The following is a 17,712-nucleotide window of genomic DNA, read 5'->3' as shown; positions in this document are numbered from 1 at the left end:
CAACATGTGTCCCTCAATACAGGGCAGCATGATGGCACAGTGATTAACACTTCTGCCTCACAGTGCCAGGGACCCAGGCTTGATTCTAGTCTTGAACGACTGTCTTTGTAGATTTTTCACAGACGCCAGGTACTCATGTGACTTGGCCAACACTATTTATCTCACGCACTGCAAGCAAGGACGCCCTGAGGCATGGTACATTGATGAGACCGAGCAGAGGCTACGGCAACGGATGAATGGACACCGCACAACAATCACCAGCCAGGAGTGCTCCCTCCCAGTTGGAGAACACTTCAGTGGTTGAGGACATTTGGCCTTGGACCTTTGGGTGACCATTCTCCAAGGCAGACTTCGGGACAGGCAACAACACAAAGTGGCCAAGCAGAGGTTAATAGTCAAGTTCAGGACACATGGAATAGCCGCAACAGGGACCTTGGGTTCATGTCACACTACAGGTGACCCACTGCATTACACACTCTCTCACACATGCATACAAGCGTGCAGGTGCATACACACACACTCATTCACTCCTACAGACCCATACACGCATGCAGACCCTCTTTCATACACAAGCTCTCTCTCATGCACTCATACCCACACACGTACCCTCTCACAGACTTACATCCTTTTACAAACACACACAAACTCTCTCTCTCTCATAGACACTCATAAACCCCACGCGCACACCCACATGCACACGCAGATACGTGCTGTGGGGTGAATTTATACTTGAAAAATTACATTTTATTTTGCTCAAAAACTGCATGACTCCATGTAAGATTCTGTAAATTCTGTAAATCTCTTTTTTAGAAATAGAATCAGTCTGAACATTGGCTAGAAATCACACAACACCAGGTTATAATCCAACAGGTTCATTTGGAAGCACTAGCTTTCGGAGCGCTGCTCCTTCATCAGGTGATTGTGGAGAGTAAGGTTGTAAGACACAGAATTTATAGCAAAAGTTTCCAGTGTGATGTAACTGAAATTATATATTGAAAAAGACCTGAATTGTTTGTTAAGTCTCTCATCTTTTAGAATGATCATATTGGTATCAGTTATTTCATATGTAAATCACAAAACTTTTTTTAAAAAGTTACATTCTCAAATGCACTTTAACAATTGGTATCACATTGGCCCAGATAAGGTATTGTTAACTCCCTGTGAGGCTGTCTGTGCCACAATGGTCAGACTGATTCTAATCTAAAAAACGGATTTTCAGAATCTTACATGAATTTATGCAGTTTTTGAGCAAAGTAAAATGTAATTCTGCAAGTACAAATTCACCCCACAAACTTATATGTGTATGTGTGCATGTGCGTGTGTGTGTGTTGGGGGGATTATGAGTGTCTGTGAGAGAGTGTATGTATGTGTGTGAGTGTGTAAAGCAGTTTAAGTCTGTGAGAGGGTCTGTGTGGGACTGTATGTGTGAGTGTATGAGAGAGGGTCTGAGTGTGTGTATGTGTGTGTGTGTGTGTGTCTGTGTGTTTGTGTGTGTATAGTGCAGTGGGGTCACCTGTAGTGTGACATGAACCCAAGGTCTCGGTTGATGCCATCTCCGTGGGTACCGAACTTGGCTATCAGCCTTTGCTTGGCCACTTTTCGTTGTTGCCTGTCCCGAATTCCGGTCACCCGAAAATCTGAGGTCGAATGTCTGTGGACTTTGGGTTCATGTCACACTACAGGTGATCCCACTACACACACACACACACACACACACTCTCACAGACTTAAACTGCTTTACACTCTCACAGACACTCATAACTCCCCCCCAACCACCCGACACACACACGCACAAATATAAGTTTGTGGGATGAATTTGTACTTGCAGAATTACATTTTACTTTGCTCAAAAACTGCCTAAATTCATATAAGATTCTGAAAATCTGTTTTTTAGATTAGAATCAGTCTGACCATTGTGGCACAGACAGCTTCACAGGGAGTTAACACCTTCAATACCTTAACTGGGCCAGTGTGATACCAATTGTTAAAGTGCATTTGAGAATGTAACTTTAAAAAAAAAGTTTTGCGATTTACATAAGAAAGATCTGATACCAATATGATCATTCTAAAAGATGAGAGATTTAACAAACAATTCGGGTCTTTTTCAATATATAGTCTCAGTTACATCACACTGGAAACTTTTGCTATAAATTTTGTGTCTTACAATCTTACTCTCCACAATCACCTGATGAAGGAGCAGAGCTTCAAAAGCTAGTGCTTCCAAATAAACCTGTTGGATTATAACCTGGTGTTGTGTGATTTCTAACTTTGTACACCCCAGTCCAACATCGGCGTCTCCAAATCTGAATATTGGGACACAGACTTTGACCTCACACCTTCAATGCATTATCTGAGCTGACATGGCACCCATTGTTAAAGTGCACTTGAGAATGTTACTTTTAAAAAAGTTCTGAGATTTACATATCAAAGAACGGAAACCAACATGGTCATGCTAAAAGATGACAGACTTAACAAACATTCCAGGTCTTTTTTCAATATATTATTTCAGTTGCTGTACACTGTAAACTTTTGCTATAAATTCTGTCTCAGGATATTATACTCCACAACCACCTGATGAAGGAGCAGTGCTCCGAAAGCTAGTACTTTCAAATAAATCTGTTGGACTATAACCTGGTGTTGTGTGATTTTTAACTTAGGTTTTTCATGTTCTCCTTGTGTCTGCATAGGTTTCTGCAGGTGCTCCTACTGTCAAACGATGTACAGATTAGGTAGATTGGCCATGGCAAATTGCCCCATGATGTTCAGACATAGGTAGGCTAGGTGAATTAGCTGTGGTTAATGCGGGGTTATAGGGATAGGGTCAGGGCCTGGGTCTGGATGGGATGCTCTTTTGGATAGTCAAAGCTACTTGATGCAGACTTAGAGTCATAGAGATGTACAGCATGGAAACAGACCCTTCGGTCCAACCTGTCCATACCAACCAGATATCCCAACCCAATCTAGTCCCACCTGCCAGCACCCGGTTCATATCCCTCCAAACCCTTCCTATTCACATACCCATCCAAATGCCTCTTAAATGTTGCAATTGTGCCAGTCTCCACCACATCCTCTGGCAGCTCATTCCATACACGAACAACCCTATGCGTGAAAAAGTTGCTTTTTAGGTCTCTTTTATATCTTTCCCCTCTCACCCTAAACCTATGCCCTCTAGTTCTGGCCTCCCCGACCCCAGGGAAAAGACTTTGTCCATTTATCCTATAATGCCCCCTCATAATTTTGTAAACTTCTATAAGGTCACCCCTCAGCCTCCGATGCTCCAGGGAAAACAGCCCAAGCCTGTTCAGCCTCTCCAATCCTCCAACCCTGGCAACATCCTTGTAAATCTTTTCTGAACCCTTTCAAGTTTCACAACGTCTTTCCGGTAGGAAGGAGACCATAACTGCATGCAATATTCCAACAGTGGCCTAACCAATGTCCTGTACAGCCACAACATGACCTCCCAACTCCTGTACTCAATACCCGAAACGTCGATTTCGCTGCTCGTTGGATGCTGCCTGAACTGCTGTGCTCTTCCAGCACCACTAATCCAGAACCAATAAAGGAAAGCATACCCGACGCCTTTTTCACTATCCTATCTACCTGCGACTCCACTTTCAAGGAGCTATGAACCTGCATTCCAAGGTCTCTTTGTTCAGCAACACTCCCTAGGACCTTACCATTAAGTGTATAAGTCCTGCTAAGATTTGCTTTCCCAAAATGCAGCACCTCGCATTTATCTGAATTAAACTCCATCTGCCACTTCTCAGCCCATTGGCCCATCTGGTCCAGATTCTGTTGTAATCTGAGGTAACCCTCTTCGCTGTCCACTACACCTCCAAATTTGGTGTCATCTGCAAACTTACTAACTGTACCTCTTATGCTCGCATCCAAATCATTTATGTAAATGACAAAAAGTAGAGGACCCAGCACCGACCCTTGTGGCAATCCACTGGTCACAGGCCTCCAGTCTGAAAAACAACCCTCTACCACCACCCTCTATCTTCTACCTTTGAGCCAGTTCTGTATCCAAATGGCTAGTTCTCCCTGTATTCCATGAGTTCTAACCTTGCTAATCAGTCTCCCATGGGGAACCTTGTCGAACGCCTTACTGAAGTCCATATGGATCACATATATTGCTCTGCCCTCATCAATCTTCTTTGTTACTTCTTCAAAAAACTCAATCAAGTTTGTGAGACATGACTTCCCATGCACAAATCCACGGTGACTATCCCGAGATCAGTCCTTGCCTTTCCAAATACATGTACATCCTGTCCCTTAAGAGTCCTTCCAACAAAATGCCCACCACTGAGGTCAGGCTCACCAGTCTATAGTTCCCTGGCTTGTTTTTACCACCCTTCTTAAACAGTGGCGCCACGTTTGCCAACTTCCAGTCTTCCGGCATCTCACCTGTGACTATCGATGATACAAATATCTCAGCAAGAGGCCCAGCAATCACTTCTCTAGCTTCCCACAGAGTTCTTGGGTACATCTGATCAGGTCCTGGGGATTTATCCACCTTTAACCGTTTCAAGACATCCAGCACTTCCTCCTCTGTAATCTGGACATTTTGCAAGATGTCACCATCTATTTCCCTACAGTCTATATCTTCCATATCCTTTTCCACAGTAAATACTGATGCATAATATTCATTTAGTATCTCCCCCATTTTCTGTGGCTCCACACAAAGGCCGCCTTGCTGATCTTTGAGGGGCCCTATTCTCTCCCTAGTTACTCTTTTGTCGTTAATATATTTGTAAAAACCCTTTGGATTCTCCTTAATTCTATTTGCCAAAGCTATCTCATGTCCCCTTTTTGCCCTCCTGATTTCCCTCTTAAGTATACTTCTACTTCCTTTATACTCTTCTAAGGATTCACTTGATCTATCCTGTCTATACCTGACTATGCTTCCTTCTTTTTCCTAACTAAACCCTCAATTACTTTAGTCATCTGGCATTCCCTATACCTCCCAGCCTTCCCTTTCACCCTGACAGGAATATACTTTCCCTGGATTCTTGTTATCTCATTTCTGAAGGCTTCCCATTTTCCAGCCATCCCTTTACTGGCGAACATCTGCCTCCAATCAGCTTTCGAAGGTTCTTGCCTAATACCGTCAAAATTGGCTTTTCTCCAATTTAGAACTTCAACTTTTAGATCTGGTCTATCCTTTTCCATCACTATTTTAAAACGAATAGAATTATGGTTGCTGGTCCCAAAATGCTCTCCCACTAACACCTCAGTCACCTACCCTGCCTTATTTCCCAAGAGTAGGTCAAGTTTTACACCTTCTCTAGTAGGTATATCCACATACTGAATCAGAAAATTGTCTTGCACGCACTTAAGAAATTCCTCTCCATCTAAACATTTAACACTATGGCAGTCCCAGTCAATGTTTGGAAAGTTAAAATCCCCTACCATAACTACCCTATTTGCCCCTCATGTATTTTTAAAATCTTTCTCATCTTATCTTATAAATATGCCCTTAGTCTTGAAAACCCCACTGTCGGGAAAAGACACCTGCCATTCACCTTATCTATACCCTCATGATTTTATAAACCTCGAAAAGGTCACCCCCTCAACCTCCTATGCTCCAGTGAAAATAGTCCCAGCCTATCCAGCCTCTCCCCATAACTCAAATTCTTCATTCCTGGCAACATCCTGGCAAATATCTTCTGAACTTTCTCCCGTTTAATAATATCCTTCTTATAACAGGGAGACCAGAATTGGACATAGTACTTCAGAAAAGGCCTCACCAATGTCCTGTACAACCTCAACATGCCGTCCCAACTCTTATACCCAAAGGTCTGAGCAATGAAGGCAAGTATGCTAATTGCTTTCTTAACCACTCTATCTATATGTGATGCAAACTTCAAAGAATTACAGGTCATTCTGCTGTAACGCGAGTTTCGTTAATGCAAATTCGCTGTAATGCAATTGATGAATTGGGGACACTATTTCCATAGTGTGAACTTTTAAAGCATGTATTGGTTAAAACGAGATTCTGACCCCCATTCGTTTAAATGGTACTGCAACGATGCAATTTTCTTATAACAGGGGATTGCACGAGAATGGAACTACCGCGTTAAAGCAGAACTGATTGTACATATTTGAACTCCTAGATCTCTCTGTTGTACAACACTGCTCAAGGTCCTACTTTTAATCGTATAAGTCCTGTTCTTGTTTATTTTACTAAATTGCAATACCTTGCATTTATCTAAAATAAACTCCATCTGTCACTCCTCAGTCATTGACTCAATTGTTGAGACTGTGGTGCTGGAAAAGCATATCAAGTCAGACAGCATCCGAGGAGCAGCAGAATCAATGTTTCGGTCATTAGCTCTTCATCAATTGATCAAGCTCACTTTGTCATTTTAGATAACTTCCTTCACTGTCCATTATACCACTAATCTTGGTGAGATCTGCAAATTTATTATCTGTGCCTTCTATATTCTCATATAAGTCATTTATATAAATAACAAGAGGGCGCAGCACTGATACCTGTGGAACACTGCTGGTCACAGCCCTCCATTCCAGAAAACAACACTCCACTATCATTGTCTGTCTCCTACTGTAAAGCCAATTTTGTACAACTGGCAAGCTCACGCTGAATCCCAAGTGATCCAACTTTACTAATTAGGAGAAAGTGAGGACTGCAGATGCTGGAGGTCAGAGTCGAGAGCATGGTGCTGGAAAAGCACAACAGGTCAGGCAGCATCCGAGGAGCAGGTGATCTGACGTTTTGGGAAGATTCCTTTACCTTTCCTGATGAAGGGCACTTGTCCGAAATGTCAATTCTCCTGCTCCTCCGATGTTGCCTGACATGCTGTGCTTTTCCAGCACCACACTGAACTTTACTAATTGTCTACCATGCAGAACCTTGCCAAAGGTTTTACTAAAGTTCAAGTAAACAATGTGTACTGCTTTGCCCTCATCAATCTTCTTGGTTACTTCCTCAAAAAATTCAATTAAGTTTGTGAGACATGGTTTCCCTTGCACAAAACCATGCTGACTATCCCTAATCAAAGTTCAGATTAGAGTGGTGCTGGAAAAGCACAGCAGGCCAGGCAGCATCCGAGGAGCAGGAAAATTGACGTTTCAAATAAAAGCCCTTCATCAGGAATGTTGCCCGAAACATTGATTTTCCTGCTCCTCGGATGCTACCTCACCTGCTGTGCTTTTCCAGCACCGCTCTAATCTGGACTCTGGTTTCCAGCATCTGCAGTACCCACTTCTGCCTATCCCTAATCAATCCATACCTCTCCAAATTCATTTAAATCCTAACTTTCAGAATCACTTCTCACAGCTTACCCACCATCTAAGTCAGACTCACTCACTGATCTGTAGTTACCAGACTTCTCCTTACGTACCTTCTTAAACAAAAGTTCAACATTAACCACTCTCCAGTCACTGGGCACCTCACCAGTAGATATAAATGATACAAATATTCCTGCAATCGCTGTGCAATTTCCTGGGTAACTTCCCACAAAGTCCTAGAATACACTTGATCAATTCCTAGAAATTTATCCACCATAATATTTTCTAAGACCTTCAGCACTTCCACAAATTGATGGCACATCCCTGTCTTTGCCCTCACGTGTTTCTGAGGGCTGGAGTGGGAGTCTGGACGGTAACGATAGTGGAGTTTGAGCCTTGCAGCAGGAACACATCAACTGTCTCCAGTGGCGGTCTTTCGGTTGGAGTTTCGTTGGGGGTTTCCAGGGTAACCAGAGGCTGGGCCTAGCTGCGCCTTCTCGCCGTTGCTGTGATCTTCGCTCTGAGAGAGTGGGCAGTTCGGACAAGGGGCTGTACACAAATCCGTTGTCTCTTAACGATTTTTTTTCTACCCCCGCCCCCCGCCAAATGACTGTTCACCATTTTTAATTTCCAAAACGCGGATCGAAGACTGCCGCACCCCACCATTGTCGAAACTGGTTTGAAATCTGCTCTGTTTACGAACCTCTTCCAGAATAAGGTTGATCAGCGGTGAGCTGAGTGTAAATGAAATGAGGCCTTTGCTATTGGATGCCATCCGTCATCTCACGGTCTGCCTTCCCTGCTCTCCCATCTCGGATTTTGCTTTTCTGTTCTTCAGTGCGACGCACTTAAAGTACATGCCGAGCGTGTAGGTAAAAGTTACCCGTTTTCAGCGACGGTGCTCCAATAATACTATGGAGGCTAGGGGCTTTGGTTTGAGTGCGCATTACACTGCTGCTTACAAGGGTTTCAGTGAAGTGTAACTAATAATGGGAGCTAGTTCCCCCCTTTGTGTTTTATTTCAATATATAGTATTTATGGGCAGAATTGGAGCTTTGACTCACGTAACGATAATCCTTTTGCTGTGATCGTTGTGTGCCGGAAATTGCAAGTGGGCGGAAGGTGAAATACAACCAAATGGGTCAATTACCTGCTCTGTTACTGTCCAGATTTTTCTTGTCAGATGTTAGTGTCGCCAGGTATTTTTTTTTCACTGCCGCAGAAAAACGAAGAATTTTAAGGATACAATTGAATGGAAGAGTATGGTAATTTTGTAACATATCCAAATTTTCACATTGTAAAGATAGAACACAGCGATATTGTGTTTTGAAACTAGTCTGAATACAGCGTCTGCTGTGCAGTTCGTTATAATTCACACTTAATTATGTGTTTGGAGGTGTCATAGAATCCCTACAGTATGGAAGCAGGTCATTCGGCCCATCGGCCCATTAACCCAGTATGGAAGCCACCACCACCACCACCTGGAAGAACATCCAGACCATCCCATTCCTGTAACTGTGTATTTCCCATGGCTAATCCACTCATCCCTAGACATTGTGAGCAATTTAGCATTGGCACTCCACCTATTCTGCACAGCTTTGTACTATGGGAGGAAAATAGAGCATTTGGAGGAAACCCACGCGGACACTGAGAAAGTGAAAACTCCACACAGTTGCCCAAGGATGAAATCGAACCTTAGTCCCTGGCGCTGTGAGGCAACAGTGATAATTACTGTATCACCATGCCACCCTGTCTGTTTAGATCTGTGCCATATCAGACTGTTTGAATTGGCTGGAGAGGCAGTTGGACTCATTGAGGAGCAATACTGTTTTGGGTACTATAACAATGTTTTGGATTAAAAAAATTGCAGATGCTAGAATCCAAGCAGGAGGCTGGAAGCCAGACAGCATCAGAAGGTGGAGAAGTCAGTGTTTCAAGTGTAACCCTTCTCCAGTTCTGACGAAGGTTTACACCCGAACCGTTAACTTCTCCCCCTCCTGATGCTGCCTGGAGCCTGTTCTTCCAGGCTCCTGATTGTCTACCAGAGGTAGGGATAGTTGACTGAAAAAGTGTAGAGAACTCCACAACTCTTTATTTAATAATAATGGAGTTTTTTTAATCCTTTATTGGAAAAATAGAATGTTAATTTAATGGTTTAACCAAGAGATTTATGCTTATAATGTAGACACTTTGAAACAATGTTCTTTTCAATTGTAATGCTTATTGGCTGACATGATAATTCTAATTCTATGGTTCATTTGTACAGATGACAACTGATACTGGAAACATGTCACGTTTACCAATACCACCTATACATGTTGGTGCTACAGCACCTGAATCATTTACTGTGCTGCAACATCGGATCATTGCAGCTGAGGAGCAGACCGAGGCATTAATTCAACAGTTAGATGACCTTGGATTTGGTGTTGAGGACACAGAGGCATCCAAGATTGGTGAATTTAACAGTCACAGGCCTGTAAGTCCCTTCCATGTCAGAAAAGCATTTGGAACTGAAAATGATGTACTCTGGAAAAACTATGAATCTCTAGTGAGTCGTGTCTGCCGGTTAGAAAGTATTATACAAACAATGAAGTTGAATGTATTTCGAGTACAGACAGCAAAAGAACTGAACTCAGAGAATTCAGGTAATTGAAAAATGCATATTTCTGTAATTAATTGCAATTCCTCCTTGGATTTTCATAATATTTATGAAGTTAAATTACTAAGAGTATATGAGCACTACAATTATAATATAGATGAGAAATAGTTTCAATGCAATACATTTACCTTAATTATATTCTAACCATCCTCCTTCATTTCTCTGCAGCCTTTGATTCTGGCGATCACACCATCCTAATCTAACGCTTTCCCTTTGCTATCAGGAGGCTAACCTTCCCTGGGTTCTACTCTTACCTATTTGGTCACAGTCAATCTCATATTTCCACAATGTTACCTCTTGGGAATTCCAACAATATTTCTGTGGTTTCATCTCCTATCCTTGGAAGCTAGGTTAGCTCATGCAGGTATTCTAATTTCTCCCTATTAACCTCTTGATTTCTACACTGCCTCTGTGCTGTCGAATTGGTTGTCTAAAAGTCAGTCACAGATAAACAACAGGTAAAACCATTGTTTTCAGTTCCATCACAAATTCCATGTCCTTACTGATGATTCATTCTCCCCCTCTAGTTATTGCAATATTAGAGTCACCTGTTGATTCGAGTATCCAAAGTAAAGATCTACTTCTAAAATTCATCCATGCATTTATCAGGTCGAGACTTCACTAGACTTGTGCTTTCTTGGCAACCTGCAAACCACATAGTCTTTAAACTTCAAACCTCTGTACCCACATCCCGTTCTGCACCACATCCTGCTCACTTTCACTGCATCTTTTTCCATAATGACATGCCCATTCTTTTTATACCGTCACAGAGTCATAGAGTTGTACAGCATGGAAACAGACCCTTCCGTCCAATTCATCCATGCCAACTAAATTTCCCAAAGTAAACTAGTCCCATTCAGCTATATTTGGCCCATAAGCCTCTGAACCTTTACTATTCATGTACTTGTCCAACTGTCTTTTAAATGTTGTAACTGTGCCAGCATCTATCGCATTCTCTGCAGTTCATTCCACATACAAATCACCATCTGTGTGAAAACGTTGCCCTTCAGGGGTTCCTTTTAAATCTTTCTCCTCTCATCGCAAAAATATGCTTCCTAATTTTGAAGTCCCCCCCGCCCCCAGAGAAAAGACCTTTACTTATCTGTGCCCCTCATGATTTTTAAAATCTCTGTAAGGTCACCCCTCAATCTCCTACGCTCCACTGAAAAAAGGAGAGGCGTATCCAGCTTCTCCTTATAACTCAAATCTTCTAGTTTTTTTCACCCTCTCCAATTCATTAATATCCATCCTATAGCAGGACAACACAGTACTTCAAAAGAGGCCTCACCAATGTCCTGTACAATCTCAACCTGACGTCCCAACTCCTTCATTCAGTGATCTGAGCAATGAAGGCAAGCGTGCTCAACGCCCTCTTAACCACCTTGTCCATCTGTGATGCAACTTTCAAAAAAGTATGTACCTGAACCTGTTAGCCTCTCTGTTCCTTAACACTACCCAGTAACTAGGTAAAAACAATGACTGCAGATGCTGGAAACCTGATGAAGGGCTTTTGCCCGAAACGTTGATTTCGAAGCTACTTGGATGCTGCCTGAACTGCTGTGCTCTTCCAGCACCACTAATCCAGAAACTACCCAGTAACTGTACAAGTCCTGCCCTTGTTCATTTTACCAAAATGCAATACCTAACATGTATCCAAATCAAACTCCAACTGCCACTCCTTAGCCCATTGGCTCAGTTGATCAAGAGTCCTTTGTAATCTTAAATAACTTTCCTCTCTCGATAATACTGTCAATTTTTGTCATCTGCAAACTTACTAAATGTTCACTTCCATCCTATCTGTTCCTGCCTCCCCGTCATTCTTTTGTGCCTGTATTGACAGCTATGGTCTTACCTTTCTGGAATTCTCTCTAATGTACTCTACCTCTTTTTTTTCTCCCTCTCCCTCATCCTCCTGAATCCCACATCTTTGATCAAGGTTTAGGTCACCCTTTCTGATGATGCTCTCCTCTTAGCTGAGCATCTTTTGTTTTCTGTTATAGCTCTGTGAAATATCTTTGTGACATTTTACCACCTTTAAATATATTACATAAATGTTTAAACTACACTACTTAGTATCATTTGGTTTGGATTTTATTAAATTAATTATTGATATTACAGAGTAATTACTGAAAAAGATGTAATTTCTGCAGGTATGTATGTTCACCAATAAAGTAAAGATTCAAACTTCTGACAGTGAACAACTCTAGTCATTCAGTTAGTTGTTTTCAGCATCAGAAGGCTGAACTTCCTAGTCTGATAATCAGTTGAAATGACCACATCCATATGTTGTAAGATATTCCTTGCATTGATTACAAATCATATACTGTAGACTCTTGTAACTCCACATCGGAAAATATATAACTTTGAAACTTTAATGCATAATTTTGAAAAGAGCACAAAGGTACTTATCACAAAGCAGACTGCTGTCTTTTCCATCTTGTTGCAGTCAATCGACTGGCTGCAATGGAGGCAGAACATGTTCAAGAGCTAAAGAAAATGCAGTGGGAGATAATGCACTTCCGACAGCAGCTGAATGAAGTTAGTGAAGAAAAGGAGGCTGCTCAGGAAGAAATAGAAAGGCTGAGTACTGCTCTTGAGATGGCCACAGCAACTAAGGTAACTAAGGTACACAACTGCGATATACAACAAATTAGTGTTACAGATTTGGTGAAAACCTATGCAAATCTTTGATATGATGGTTTGTATGTGTGCCTATGATAAGGTAATGAAATTGTGTCCAGGTTTATGGTGAGTCATTGTTCTATTTGTTTTCTTCATTCTAGACAGATGTGGCAGTGGCAGCAGAAGAATTACGAGTCAAAAAAGGTAGAATTAGTCGAAGATTGCAAGAGGTTAGAGCACAAATCTCTATTAAAGGTTTCAAATCAGAAATGAAAGAATTTGCAGTCCTTTGCACAAGTCTTAATAACACAACAATCTCATCATGTCAAGACATTCTTAATGGCTAGAATTAGCTCTGCGCTGCAGTTATCCACCAAGTATTGTATTTATATGACTCATTTATAATCATGTCTAACAGGGAATAGCACAAAAAGAGAAAGTATGTTAATTCTGTATTTTGTCTCAATCTCAACATTGTGCGAGATGACAGCCTCCAATTTCTACAAGAATAAAGACAAAGAGGGCAGTTTTTGAACTTGAGCTGAAAATGGAGGCTATATTTCTGGTGTGTTTTTGACATCCACCACTGGCTTCATCTAGAGCACCAATCATTTTTAGATTGGAGCATTTTTTAGAATATAGTCTGAAGCTGTCCTGATCAGTGATTAATTTGGTACTTCATGTGCAAGTCAAGCTGGAAAGCTGTAATAAAGAATGATCATACGTACCAGGAGATCAGACTTCGTTTTTCCCATTGTTACAGTCAAACTGTGGAGCTCACGCTCAATCTAACTTGACGAGTTCTCAGGATGTGAAAAACATAAAATGGGTAACTTGACTCAAAGCTGAAAGCAATTTGATTGGGAAATACAACAAAGCAGATTTGAACAGTGATTAGGGACAAGATGGATAATGAATGACAAGGCAGTGAAGAAATGAACCACAAGAAAAGACACTGGGGAAAATGCAGGTCTTGAGAAGATGTTAGGTACACTGTAAGACATGAGCAAGAACACAAAGAAAAAGGAGCCTGGCATACAATTGGAAGGTTGACTTTGTCAGAAGAGAGTTTAAGGGATAAGTTATATGCTAAACAGTATGCAGAATTTGGAGAAAATAAAGCACAGGGAACGGGGTGTAGTGGAAGAAAATAATTTAAGCCTATATTCTGTAATTTCTAAGCACCTCCTTCCCAAAATTTGTAGACCTTGGGAGGGAGATCGAAAAATGCATTTTACCACTTAATCCATATTGTCAACTGACATTACATATGAACTGGTTTTCAGATGCAAAAGGAATTGGTCCAGGAAGAGAGCCTCCGTAAAGCTCTGGAAGAATCCCATACTCATTTACTGAAGCGTATTCAGGATATGGAAAATGCAGTGGAGGTCGAAAGAACACAGGTGCTTACTTTGTGGCAAATTTAATACTGCCATGATCTGATGATAAACTTTGTTCATTGCGTTTTTGTGACTTTTACTTTTGTATTCCTTTTACACTAATTACTGACACCAATCACTTAACCTTTTTGAGGTTTTAAATAATTTATTTAAATTAGCGGGTATGCCATTAAGTGAATTTATTTTTGGTTATTTAGCACTCTCTTCTAGCCTTCACTGGAATTAAATGTTGAACTCCTTCTTGCTCTTCCACAGTTCCAAATTAGTTGTAGTCTTGTTCCTAAACTTGATTTTGCCTTGATTTAGCCATAACATTGACATGAAACTCTTATGCTATTTCTTTGTCCATTCAGTACTTCACTTCCACTTTTAGTTGCAATAAAGTCATTGCAATCGAGAAATACAGCATGAAAACAGGCCCTTTGGCCCAAACTGGTCCATGTTGACCATGGTGCCCTCTCAGCTAGTTCCAAGTGTCTGCATTTGGTCCATATCCCACTAAACCCTTCCCATCTATGTACCTATCCGAATTTAAAAAAAAATATTGCTATTGTACCTGCCTTAACCACTTTCTCTGGCAGCCCATTCCATATATTTACCACTCTGCGTGAAGAAGTTGCCCCTCAGTTCCTTCTTAAATCTTTCCCCTTAAACCTATGCCCTCTAGTTTTCAATTCCCCATCCCTGGGAAAAAACACATTCATCCTATTTATGCCCCTCATGATTTGTTTGTCCCTTTGTCATTGAGCAAAAAACAATGCAGCACAGGATCAGGCCCATCAGCCCTCCAATTCTGTGCCGACACATTTTGCCCTTCCGTACTAAAACTGTCTTCACTTACAGGATCCGTATTCCTTTTATTCTCTTCCTATTCATTTATCTGTTTAGGTGCTTCTTGAATGCTGCTATTGTGTCTGCTTCTAGCATCTCCTCTGGCAGCAGTTTTAGGCACTCACCACTGTGTGTGAAAATCTTGTTTCGCACATTTCTTTTAAACTCCGTACACCTTGAACCTGTGTCCCCTAGTATTTGACCCCTCCATCGTGATCAAATTTATAAGCAATTTTATAAAGTTCTAACAGGTCTCCCCTCAACTGCTTGCTTTCCAGGGAAAATAAACTCAGTCTAAAATAGAATATAAAACATGGAATATACAGCATGCATAGAACATCGGCCCTCAATGTTGCGCCAACCTGCGAAATTATTCAATCTTTCTTCGAAGTTAAAATCCCAATACCAGGCAGCATCCTTGTAAACATTTTCTGTACCCTCTCCAAAGCATCCACATCTCCTGGTAGTGTGGTGACCAGAACTGTATGCATTATTCCACCTGTGGACTAACTAAAGCTCTGTAAAGTTGCAGCATAGCTTGCCTATGTTTATACGCAATGCCTCTTCCAATGAAGGCAAGCATGCCACAGGGCTTTTTTTAACTACCTTATCTACCTGCCCATTCAGTGATCTGTGGAACTGCACATTCAGATCCTTCTACACATCAATATTCCGAAGGGTTCTACCATTCGTGTATAATTTTCTCCTGTGCTTGATCTTCCAAAATGCATCACCTCACATTTTGTCCTGATTAAGCTCCATCTTTCATTTTTCTGCTCGTGCCTCCAGCTGATCCATATCATGCTAGATTGTCTGACAATCCTCCTCACTATCCACAACTCCACCAATCTTTGTATCGTCTGCAAACTTATCAATTAGATCAGCTATGTTTTCCTCCAAATTATTTATGTAGACCACAAACCGCAGAGATCCCAGCACTGATCCTTGTGGAACAATACTAGTAACAACTCTCAATTTTGAAAAGCATCCTTCCACCGCTGCCCTCTGTCCCCTATGATTAAGCCAGTTCAGTATTCATCTTGCCAGCTCACCCCTAATACCATGTGACTTCACCTTTTGTACCCAGTCTGCTATGAGAAACCTAGTCAAAGGTTTTAGTGAAGTCCATGTAGACAACATCAACTGCTTTTCCCTTATCAACCATCTTCGGCACCTCCTTGAAAAACTCGACCAAGTTAGAGGCATAATCTCTCCCGCACAAAACCATGCTGTTTATCGCTAATAGGTCCATTTGCTTCTAAATGCATAGAAATCTTGTCCCTGAGCATCTTCTCCAATAATTTTGCTACCACTGACGTGAGGATTATAGACCTGCAATTTCCTGGATTGTACCTGCTATCCTTCAAGGGGACAAACATCGTTTCTCATGAATCTCCTCTGAACACGATCCCGGGCCAGTATGTCCTTCCTGAGATATGGGGCCCAAAACTGCGCACAATACTCCAAATGTTGTCTGACCAGAGCCTTATAGAGCCTCAGAAATACATCCCTTTTATATTCAAGTCGACTCAAAATAAATGCCATCATTGCATTTACCCTCCTAACTACTGACTCATCCTGCAATTTTATCTTGAGAGAATCCAGGTCAGAACTCCCATGTCTCTTTTGCAATTCAGACTTCTGAATTTTCTTCCCATTTAGAAAATAGCCCATGCCACTGTTCTTCCTACCAAAGTGCATGTCCTCACACCACTTCTTTGGCCACTCTCCTAACCTGTTCAAGTCCTTTTGCAGCCTACTTGCCTCCTCAGTGCTATCTGTCCCTCTACCTATCTTTATGTCATCTGCAAACTTAGCCAGAACGCCCTCAGTTCCTTCATCTAGATCATTAATGTATAAAGTGAAAAGTTGTGGTCCCAACACTGAGCCTTGTGGACCACCACTTGTTACCGGCTGCCATCCTGGGAGGGACCCTTTTATCGCCAGTCTGTGTTTTCTGCCAGACAGCCAAGCTTCTATCCATGGTGGTACCTTGCCTCTGATACCATTGGCCCTTATCTTACTCAGTAGCCTCCTGTGTGGCACCTTCTCAAAGGTCTTCTTGAAGACCAGGTAGAGAACATCCATTGGCTCTCCTTGGTCTAACCTGCTTGTTACTTCCTCAAAGAATTCTGGCAGATTTATCAGGTACAACCTCCCCTTGATGAAACCATGCTAATTTTGCCCTATTTTCCCATACACTTCCAAGTTTTCAGAAATCTCAACCTTCACAATGGATTCCAGGATCTATCCCATGACTGAGGTTAGGCTAATTGGTCTCTAGTTTTCTGTCTTTTGCCTTACTCTCCTTTTAAACAGGTATGTCATGTTAGTGATTTTCCAGTCCTCTGGGACCCTCCCTAATTCTAGCAATTCCTGAAAGATCACCACTAATGCCTCCACTATCTCTTCAGCTATCTCCCTTAAAATTCTGGGGTGTAGTCCATCTGGTCCAGGTGGTTTATCCACCTTCAGGCCATTCTGTTTTTCTAGCACCTTCTGCTTCGTGACGGCCACCATACTCTGCTTTGCCCCTCACTATCTTGAATTTTGGGATATTACTCGTGTCTTCCACACAGAAGACTGACACAAAGTAGTTATTTAGTTCCTCAGCCATTTCCTTGTTCTCCACTGCTATCTCTCAAGCGTCATTTTCCAGCAGCCCAATGTCCACTTTTGCCTCTCTTTTGCCATTTATACATCTAAAGAAACTCTTACAGTCTTCTTTATATTACTGGCTAGTTTCATATTTCATCTTCTTTCTTCTTCTTATTTCTTTTTTTGTTGCCCTATGTTGGTTTTTGTAAGCTTCCAGTAGCTTTAGCATGTGAGATCTGGGCCCATGTGCCTTCATGGCCCAACCAGATCATGTGTTGATTGGCTGAATTACCTCTCACCCTATCCATTCAAAGCTGCATCTCTTGCACTTGAGGGAGCGATGATGTGGAC

General features: G+C 41.7%; 1 protein-coding gene across 11 annotated transcripts in view; it reads left to right on the top strand.

Moving 5' to 3' along the window:
* The first annotated feature begins 7,718 nt into the window (after positions 1-7,718).
* LOC140478941 (coiled-coil domain-containing protein 150-like) overlaps positions 7,719-17,712 on the top strand; it is a 126,522-nt gene continuing 116,528 nt past the window's right edge. For 8 of the 11 annotated variants that reach the window (XR_011960904.1, XR_011960903.1, XR_011960901.1 and 5 more), the window contains exons 1-5: positions 7,720-8,119; positions 9,518-9,896; positions 12,357-12,526; positions 12,694-12,762; positions 13,819-13,935. Coding sequence is in view for 2 of the 11 variants with exons in the window: in XM_072572604.1 (XP_072428705.1) it covers positions 9,518-9,896; positions 12,357-12,526; positions 12,694-12,762; positions 13,819-13,935 (735 nt within the window). In the remaining 9 variants the exon portion in view is untranslated. Of the gene's footprint in view, positions 8,124-9,517; positions 9,897-12,356; positions 12,527-12,693; positions 12,763-13,818; positions 13,936-17,712 lie in introns of those variants that run through there. The other 3 variants (XR_011960899.1, XR_011960902.1, XR_011960906.1) reach the window with 3 other exon arrangements.

This window comes from Chiloscyllium punctatum, chromosome 6 (assembly GCF_047496795.1).
Source record: "Chiloscyllium punctatum isolate Juve2018m chromosome 6, sChiPun1.3, whole genome shotgun sequence".
Taxonomy (NCBI): Eukaryota; Metazoa; Chordata; class Chondrichthyes; order Orectolobiformes; family Hemiscylliidae; genus Chiloscyllium; species Chiloscyllium punctatum.
The sequence above is the reverse complement of the archived record's forward strand: the minus strand, read 5'-3'. Positions and strand labels throughout refer to the sequence as shown.